At 32.3% G+C, this 10,692-nt stretch overlaps 1 protein-coding gene across 1 annotated transcript; it reads right to left on the reverse strand.

Moving 5' to 3' along the window:
* Positions 1–1,233: 1,233 nt before the first annotated feature.
* Positions 1,234–8,763, reverse strand: LOC123698496. The gene is made up of 7 exons (XM_045645142.1): positions 8,588–8,763; positions 7,493–7,766; positions 5,017–5,173; positions 3,875–3,992; positions 2,787–2,921; positions 2,343–2,556; positions 1,234–1,511 (listed from the first exon to the last, which is right to left on the reverse strand). The coding sequence occupies exons 2-7, from the start codon at positions 7,653–7,655 to the stop codon at positions 1,357–1,359; spliced, it is 942 nt and encodes a 313-aa protein (XP_045501098.1). The 5' UTR covers positions 7,656–7,766; positions 8,588–8,763; the 3' UTR covers positions 1,234–1,356.
* Between the last annotated feature and the right edge of the window lie 1,929 nt (positions 8,764–10,692).

Consider the following 10,692-nt stretch of genomic DNA (forward strand, 5'->3'; position numbering starts at 1 on the left):
TTATAAATGCGAAAGTAACTCTGTGTCTGTTACTCAATCACGCCTAAACTACTGAACCAATTTTCAAGAAATTTGGTATGGAGATATTTTGATACTCGAGAAAGGACATAGGCTACTTTTTATCCCGGGAAAATGACGCAATCCCGGAAATCCCACGGGAACGGGTACTATGCGGGTTTTTCTTCGACTGCGCGGGCGGAAACCTAGTATCAATACTATATATATATATGAGTATATACCTAGTATGAATATAACCTAATTCTGTTACATTTTTTTATATTTTAATGTAGTATTAAAAAAAGAACAGAATTAGTATCAACGCACATCGTTATTGTCTGTGCAATATTTTTTTTATGATTTTTATGATATAATCAAAGATTTTACTCTGAAATGCTCAATACATAATTTCTCGTTCTCGCAGTGACCTTTGGTCGAATGACGTGTTCCTCGTTTATTACGGCACCCCGTGTTACCTTGCGAACCCGTCATGCCCCCTTTCCCTATTTATTCTTTCTTCGTAGTTATTATATAGTTATAAAAAAATATCGTATGTAATTTGTGTCATTGTGAAAACATATGCATAAATTTTTATATGCACTATACTGTCTACTAGCTGATACTCGTGGCACGTGGCTTTGTGACTTGTGTACATTGAGATTTCTATATGCCACGCATAAGAAGTGAGGTCCCATGTCCCCTAATGGGGTAAGGGGCAGATGCATTCATTATACATATGTTTCACTGATCGATTTTCTTTAGGGACAAGTAGGTGATCAGCCTTCTGTGTCCCGCCAGACCGATAATTTTTTTTCTTCGTCTCCACCGGGAATCGAACCCAGGACCTCTCGGTGTTACGCTCACGCGTCAACCACTGTACCAAGAAGGCGGTCACCTGAGTTACCTACCTATTGGCTATTATTTATTTCATAGTAAATATAAGGCAAGTTATTGAAAATTCCATCAAACACAACAGTCCATTTGATTCAGAAATATTCAATTGATGAAGGAAATAATGTGCGTACCTAATAAAAATATTATGATATTATATAACAAAACAGCCATCTTAATTTTGTTTATAATATGTTGTATTTTAAATTAATGTTCACATGTTCAAACGACTACAATAATTAAGTAAGTACATTAATAAAGTATTAAATATAATAATATGAACGTCATCCTAATGACTGCAAAAAACAACGATGTCACCGCCAAGGATGTAAAATAAAAAACATGTTATAATAAATTACACACTTTATTAAAAGCTAAATCACATTTACCGCGAACAAAAACACGTAAACACAAAAACATTATTGTACAATTTTATTAAATTGCAGGATGTAGGTACTGTAAGGAAATCTAATCAACACTCAGTAGTCGAAAACTGCCGGGCATTCCCGCGTAGTCCTCATTGAAGCTGGACTTTTGCCGCAGGTTTTCATCGGTTCCTCCTTCGTTAATGTCACGCAAATATTCCATGTTGTCCTTAGAACTCAATGCCTCAATCCAATCCTCTATAAAACAAAATAATTTAATGAGACTAATTTGTATTACAAAAAATAATTATGGAAGCAGGTACGCCTGAAGGTACGTCATATACCAAGTACAAAGTTTTAATAAAATTTTATAAAGAAGGCGATTTGGAAAAAAAAATACGTTTACATACCTAATTAAAAATGATAATTAGCTTCAAACTTTGATATTAAAGAATACGTAAGTTTCACATTTGAAGATTAGAATTAGGTACGTTTGAGTCTTGTTCAAGTCGTGTCCCGTTGTGGGGTGCATAATGCTTATAGATATTTAAATATTTATTAACTATATTTTCTAATATTTATCACCGATTATTTTATACGGAAGTGTGGGTCATTAATTAACCTTCATTGTCTTGCCAGACAGACAATTATTTTTAGTTTAGACCGAATTGAATGAAGGGCCATAATATTTTTAACACGTGGCCATTAGGCCAATGGGCGGTATTAAGCTATGAGAGGTGGAGGTTAAAACTTTTGATTGTTCCTTCTACGTATCTAAAAGAAATTTAAATTATCACATACAAAATTAACATCAGAAATCACTTTTAAAAACTTAAATTGTAAACTAAATAAGTAAAAACTAAGTAGGTACATGACTGTTTTCCGCTATTTTGAAAATTGATTAGGTGATTATGCATAAAGATTAAAGTGCATGTTGGTAATTTACTTGCACTCTTAGGTCTTGCTTACAAAAGATCATGTTAATTACCTAGGTACTCGTTAATAATGTTTTCCACTACGGCTATAAAGTCGCAACACTGTAACCTGCATATACCCATGTCAATCATTGTTAAAATAATAGTTACCTACCTTGGATTTCTTTAGCAGATTTCTGATCTCCGCCGGCATCTGAAGGCAGGTATTCCTTGCCCAGGATCTTGACCAGCGCGTCACTGTCGGGATAGTGGTGCAGACGAGATATCAACTTGGGCTTTAATATTTGCTTCAAAATTCCAATAAAGCTCTCCACTAGTTTCGAAGGTGAAATAACGTGAATACCTTTTATTCGGAAGCTGTAACAATCCTGAAAATAAAGCGAATGTATAGGTATTTTGTATAGTTACAAGTAGAACAATATCAACAACTTTATACATCTTGTAAGTTGTACAACTAGTTTTTCATTTCAACTTGAGGTAAATGATAATACAAATTAAATAATAATAAACATAGTGCATTGTAGAATACTGCTTTGATATAATCATTAAAACAGTATTGTACAATGCAAGTTGTTTTTAATAAAGGCAATTAACTCACAATAAAAATAGAATACGCTTGTCGAAATTCCATTAAATTAAAGGAAGTTAAAAAATCTGCCATATTGGCCTGTCTCATGTCCAGGATGTATTGAATATTGCCAACAACATCAAATCTTCGTAAGGAATCCACTATCTGAAAAAAAAAATGATTTTATTTAACTATGTTAATGAACTCGTTTATGATTATTTTGAATTCAATTTGCACTTAGTACTTAGTTTTGAACATAACAAAAAAAATAATTATAAATGCGCAAGAGAATATTTAAAACCAAATTATGTTATTTTATTTGTTTCATTTTTTATTACTTATCTCTTATCTATATAGAATTATTAACTACCTATACACAGTTTTTCTAGTATTGCAGCTGGTTAATCATTTTATAGACATGTATGTGTGCAAGTTACTTATAAGTATGCGAGTAATTAAATAGACTTGGGTATGTTATTCGTAGAATAATTATAATTGGTGATGTTTATGTGACATTCGGTGTCCTAAAGGGATGATACGATTTCGTTAGTGTTCCTTTCACCTATAGATATGTCTGTCCATATCCATACTAATATTATAAATGCGAAAGTAACTCTGTCTGTCTGTCTGTCTGTTACTCAATCACGCCTAAACTACTGAACCAATTGTCATGAAATTTGGTATGGAGATATTCTGATACCCGAGAAAGGACATAGGCTACTTTTTATCCCGGGAAAATGACGCAATCCCGGAAATCCCACGGGAGCGGGAACTATTCGGGTTTTTCTTTGACTGCGCGGGCGAAGCCGCGGGCGGAAACCTAGTAGTAAATATTTTGTAAAAAGAGATGCAGCTGGGTAGAGGCTAGAAGACATTCGGTTTTTTGCTACAAGTCATAATGATCTCAATTTTATGTTCCAATACTATATTTTATGGTTGGGTATGTTTAGTTTTAGTAATACCCATAACACAAAGCTCTCATGACCATTAAAGATCCCTATAACCTACCTACTAATACTTTTTGCACAGTACCTATTAAAACCCGTGTTTCTCGCAATATTCATCTTCCATATCTAATCTTAACCTAGCTATTTTTAAAGTTTTATACTCATACTTACACAACATCCAAATTTGTAATGTTGCATTATTTGAGATGATTTGGTTATTGGTTTGTTAAAGGAGATGTACACGATCCTGTGGTGTTCCTTGGTGAGAACTGGCATGATGGCAAGAGACCTGCAAATTTTCATTGTTAGACCTAACTAACATTAAGTTTATTGTTATTTTTTGTATAGTCTAGTTTGATTTTTTTGTTGTTACAGGAATAGGAGTTAGGAAAAGTTATATGTTATAAATCTGAATTTTAAATTAGAGCTCAATAAATTCAGTAGATTTTTTATGAAAAACCAAAAACATCGTCACGTTTCACGGTTTTGGAATTTATAATATTTGTAATGACGCTCACACAATATATTGCACGAATAAACAATAAACGAAGCTTAGGTAGGTAACGTATATTTTTTCAACTTTGTAAGTACACGGTAACTATGTGGTTAGAGCAATTAATAAGTTTGATCAAAGATAATATTATTATAATACTGCAACTGGCATGTGCGGTTCATTAGATACGAGGTACAATCATTTTAAATTTACAACAATTTGTACCTTCATTGCAGCTGGATTAGATTGTGGAATTAAAAATATATTGGCAATATATATTTTACAATACCTAAGTACTTATATGGGAGTTGATCAAAATAAAATCATAAGATTATTCAAGGTTGCTACGTAATACGTTGCTCAGAGAAATGTTTTTAGGATTATAGAGGTATTTTTATATAAAAAGTACGAATAAAATATGCTTATAATTATTATCTTTTCGTATAATTTAAATATTATTATTAGCGAAATATAAATATTTTTGTAAAAATTATTGAGTAACCTTGTAAAGATATTATAATATGTACAAATTATAATGTGCAAGACTTACAAAAAAAAAAGATATAGGTAGGTATCTTAAATCGCGGTTTTACCCGCATTGCTACGCTAAAATTTCGTAGCGTTATTATAATATATACCTATAGCCTATGTGTTAATCCATCTATGTGTGTGCCAAATTTAATGAAAATCGGTTCAGCAAACAAACATACAATTTTTGGCATTTACCTATAATATTAGTACCTACTACCTAGGATATCTACTCCTTTAGGTAACTACTCGTGCAACGAACCATTTTTTTTTCTGTCAACTTTAAACTTACCCAATATCATGTATTTCAGCATAATCTGTTCTAATGTCTTTTAAATTGAAGAAATGTGGCCATAATGTTCTCATAGTGCAGGCCTTGTCGATGACTCTCTTGGCGCGTTCGATGGACCCCTTGCTCGCTACTATGTTCGCTTCGATGTATGTGTCGGCTGTAGAAGCAAACACAATCGATAAAATATGAATATCTAGTATTATTTTTCTGTGATCTATAGTATAATACTTAAGCCAATGGTAGGTATGTATTATGGAATGTGACAAAGAAAAAAATTACCTGAGCTGCTCAGGTCAATCATACATCTCCGACCACTTTTTTATTAGTCAGAGATTATTGTAATAATCACGTGTTAAATTCGATTCGATTTTATAACCATAATACAATCAGCTAGTAGCTACGGCCTACATAATAATGATGTATTTATTGCAGATTTATTGTAATTTGTAATTAATTAAACGCATAAAACTAGTTAAATACTTTTATATAATATTTCCAGCTTTGTTTCCTCGATCGAAATGCAAATATTCCGTAGTTTAATTTTGCATTTTTATCTTACAATGATAGGCATAATATAATCTTTTCCGGTAGGTACATAACTACTATATTTATCTATTTAATTTTGTTTTTTTTTTGACTACCTAACCATTTCGTTAAGAATGGTGTGATGCATTGATTTTTTGACTTTTTAATATTCTAATATGTTAAGTAGTTAGTTAATACTTTGTTAGTTAGTCCTTTCACCAACTTGTAAATCACTACTTACATACTTATATACATACTTATAATAAATCTGTAGAAGGGTCAATTCTGTACATTGAAAATATTGAAAAAATAAATAGCAGGGGGTGTTACTGGATCGATACCAAACCCAAATATGTGATTAAAAAATTTTTTGTCTGTCTGTCTGTCTGTCTGTCTGTATGTGAAGGCATCACGTGAAAACTAACGGTTCGATTTCGATGAAACTTGGTATAATTATACCTTATTATCCTGGGCATAAAATAGGATACTTTTTATCCCGGAAAAATACGTAGAAAAAAATAAATCTTAATTTTTCCGCGCGGACGGAGTCGCGGGCGGAAGCTAGTGATTAATATTATTATCATCTCGATAACCACCAATTCCAACAACGGGTCAACGGGGTTTATAAAAAATAATTGAATAAAGTCATTAAATGTACGTTAAATCATATATTATAGGGTGACCCGCATTTATTGTCAAAGGAACTTGCCTTTTGTTTAGCTTACCTAATGATTACGTTAACACGATTTACATTTTGATATGTACATTTACATCTAAGTATAGCATCTCGCTGGCATCAGCTTTTGCAAAAGTATAAGTTCCAATTTCCATTGAGCATTTCATTTATACGGGATACCTCATATTATCATAGTTTTGTTTTATTAGCGGGACACCCTGATATAATAAACGCAAAAGTGTGTCTGTCTGTTTGTCTTCCTGTCATGTCGCAATGGAGTGATTTTATGATTTTTGAGTTTGGAAATTTAGGAGAGTGGAGAGTGGTAATTAACAACTTTTGATCGGAAAACATCTGATTCCCATTCCCAACGACAACAAAAATAAAAATAAACAAGATTATTACTATAATCGCTTGAATTGAACTGGTTAACTCATCAAGCTAGTTCGGAATAATTCTGTGATAATCTATAGGTACTATAATATTATAAAGCTGAAGAGTTTGTTTGTTTGTTTGAACGCGCTAATCTCGGGAACTACTGATCCAATTTGAAAAATTCTTTTGGTGTTAGAAAGTTCGTTTATCGAGGAAGGCTATTGTATATCATCACGCTAATGACCACCAGGAGTCGATCACTGCTGGTAAAACCGTAGAGCACAGCTAGTTAGAAATAAAATTTTACTCGAAGGCCGTAATACGCGTAGGAACCTACGTATTAAAGTAATTAATATATATTAGGTATCACCGGTTATTCGACGAATCTATCATTTGAATATTTATGAAGAAATTCTCGTTTACTTTAGAATCTGAATAAGATAAATCTTGTTAAAAACCGGATAGTTAACGAGTATACAACTAATTAATTAACAATCCTTGTCAATTTGTTATTGATTTCGATTTTTTCCGATTTCGAAAATGAGAAGGTCCTAATTGTTTCACTAGTACCTACCTAAATTAGTCAATTGTTTTCATTAACTGCAAAAATAGGGAGAAATTATAGTTTAATTACGGTTATAATAATCTCAATTGAAAACCTATAAAGTACCTACTGCAAGTACCTATGCTTGGTGGTACCTAAAATTGCATTAGGAATTACTTATTTGTAGCAAGGTAGAGCGACGATATACGCTGGGTTGCTGGTATTTACTAAATATAGCAAAAAGCTGAAGCATGAGCTCTATGGCGTGCCTTAGAGAGGCCTATGTCCAGCAATGGACGGAGAAAGGCTGAAGAGAGACGAATTATTTAGACTGATAAGGTACAAACAAAACTTACTGAAATCCTTTTTCTTGAAATGCGGCTGCTGCTGAATCCACTCCTTGACCAGCTTTACCGCCTGCTCCATTTCACCCGGTTTGCCCAAGTTAATCTCCTTGCGGACCTTATCCAGCGTGTTTGGATACACTTGTAACAATTTGGTCTTCTGTCCTGACTCCATCGTACTGCGGCGTTCGGATACAACTGCGGGTTGTTGGTAGTTATCCGATCTTATAACCAAACTGAGCTTAGACCAAAATCCATGTAGTGACCTTTATTTCTCACTGCGAAACTAAAAATGCGAGAAAAAATATATTTTTCTTTTTGATTGTAGGTCGGGAGGCCTTCAACGTCAAATATGCGGACAGATATCGTTCATCTCAATACAAAAAAGTGATTTTTTTAAACAAATAGTGTGGATATATATTGAGAGCGCAGGCGAGGAAAATTTTAATTGTAATAAATTTTAGGAGTGAACATTATATAATATTATTATTCAGTGGAAAAATAACGTTGCAGTTAGTATATACTTATGTATAATCATTACGTAAGCATATCTACAGGTACGAATGAACAATTTAATTTCCTAGTATCTTAATTGTCAGTACTCAGTACACGTATAGGTCTTCAATTTAAATCAAATGATACGTAGGTAGGTATACCAATTATTAATAAAAAATATCATTTAGCTATGTATAATGTATACTATGTAGCTTGCAGAGACCAACTCCATAAAATAAGATTTCTCAATCCAGTCCGTATTTTCCTAAGATATATAATTAATTGTGTCTTATAAAAATTAAACAAACAAAATTGAATTCTAAATGAGAATACAACCCAAAACACAATGACACATCACAAAGCCATATTATACCTACCTAATACCTAATTGTGTTTTATTATATTATGCACACTATACAATTATGTTTTTGTTTTAAATGCAATAAATGAATTACATATTAATAACATGCGTTCTTCACGAGTATTCTTGCTCTGTGTAGACTCGCCTGTAAATGTTTAGAAAAGTTTAATACATTTTGTAGTGCATTTTCTATTCTTGTTATCTAATTTAATTGATAAAATCATAATTGAAATTTGTAAGTACTTACTTACTTAGGTACAGAAAGTTTGTTCTTCGTAACTAATGCAGTATTGCATTTCCAAAAGACTTATGTGCATCAATTTAAAAATCTAGCAATATTTAACACGTCCCAAGTAACTCGCCAAAGTAACTCAGGGCACAATAATAAAAGGGGATTCCCATAGGCACTACTACTTCACAACTTGCAGGGATCAACAACGTTGCAAGTGCGCGCGTTATATTCACATTATCAATAATAATGCACACTTTGCGTGCAGCGTGGCTCATAGTATGGAATCACCAAGCGGATATTAACAATGTTCTATTTGCAATTCTCTGTATGGATAAGTCGTTTGATAGCATTCCTAGCATTCACTCGCTCGAAGCTTCACTTCTACCGACTACCACTGACTAATAATGTGTAATATACTACGTACCACCTACGTACACAACTTCTACCTAGGTACGTCACAAAGCTGCACTGCGAGATTTAGGTAGGTACCTACTTGGCAAACACACAATGAAGGGATTAAAATGTTATTGGAATGAATCTGCTTTATCGTTCATAATAATAATATTAAGTTCCTTGATTCAAAGATGTTTGTATTTAACGCAATAATTGCTTATTTGACTTAATACATACTTAATAGTGGTTAACACTTCGGTTTTCTGTACCTATATTCTACGGAATAACTAAAAATTTCGCTGATATTCAAGATCTTTGGTATCCACCACATTTTGCATTCATAAGGAACTTTGTATCTGTACTCTTAAATTATTTATAAACTCGTGTGGTATATACTATCTAGTTATCTACCATAAAACCAATTTGTCTATAATTATTATATAACGTGAGTCAGACTCAGGTAAATTATTAGAAATATAAACCAAAGTGAAACCCAACAAATTAAAATAATCGCTCATTTACTTTGTAGTGACAGGTGAAGTTCAATGACTATCTGCACTAACCTACGTGATATAATTAATTCAGAAAAACTGACTTGGTCATTGGTGCCACTTCCGCCTTCTGTAGATACATAATTTCAAAAAGTCGCAAACTTTGCGTTATGTACCTTACATGGGAAATATATACTAATATTATAAATAGGTACCGCTTATAATAGGTATTAGCTTCACCTGTATGTTTGTATGTAACCGACTTCATGGAGTCGATTTTGACCCACTTTAAACGGGCAGATTTCAATCTTTTCTTCACTTTTTACCTTAGCTATACAGTCTACAGACGCAAATTTTATTAGGTAAGTACCTACTCGATCCTATCTTGTAGGCACTTGTATAAAAATCGGTCAAATACTAAAACCTGTACATCTATACATATATTAAGGAGTTTGAAATAAAAATCATTTTTGTGGCAGTTTGTATATATTTAATAATATATTTTACAATAAATTTTGTACAATTTTAACCTTGCTTGTGTCAATATAATAAACTGCAAATGAAGTATAAACGCCGGATGACAATTATAGCAATAGATTCTTGTAAATTTGCACTTTATTCTGTTGAAACACAAACCGATACATTTTTTTGAATGAATGCATTTTAAAATAGCGGCTACGTAATATTACATGCGTGTATAAATAAAAAAAATTTACTTAGAAACATGATTACGTGATTATAAAATGCATTATTTAAAATCAGATAAATGAATTGAGACTAATATTACAATTTCTTGTTAATCATTATAAAATCAAAAAAGGGTGTGACAGCAGCCGCCTTTTAAATCCATTCAACGTGTAAACAAAATTCCAATACTCGTGTACCCCCTGCCTTATATATAAAATACACAATACTTTGGCAGTGATTATTACTAGCACCCCATACATTTTAGCCAATCGTTAAGATTCAAATTGAAAACATTCCGCAACTTGCTTAATATTACACTTGTTAGATTCGAATACAAACTGCTTAAATAAAATAAATTTGTGGGATCGGGGAAAGATTATATCGATTGGATTCCGGCGGCAGCGTGTGCGGCCACCGCCGGGGATACGCTGATTATGTAAAATTCTTTTTTTAAGAATTTTCCTCAATTATTTTTTAGTATTTTTTTTTTTATTTTTTTTATTAATTTTTTTATTTTTTTTGTCTTTTTATTTTAATTTTTTATTGCTTTCGG

Source organism: Colias croceus, chromosome 16, assembly GCF_905220415.1.
Source record: "Colias croceus chromosome 16, ilColCroc2.1".
Lineage (NCBI taxonomy): Eukaryota > Metazoa > Arthropoda > Insecta > Lepidoptera > Pieridae > Colias > Colias croceus.

Excerpts from the sequence above, each read along its gene's own strand:
- LOC123698496 (XM_045645142.1), bottom strand. The coding sequence starts at position 7,655 with ATGGAGTCAGGACAGAAGACCAAATTGTTACAAGTGTATCCAAACACG. Across the intron at positions 3,993-5,016 it reads GCTGAAATACATGATATTGG|GTCTCTTGCCATCATGCCAG; the intron begins GTAAGTTTAAAG and ends GAAAATTTGCAG. Across the intron at positions 2,557-2,786 it reads AAGCGTATTCTATTTTTATT|GATTGTTACAGCTTCCGAAT; the intron begins GTGAGTTAATTG and ends CTTTATTTTCAG.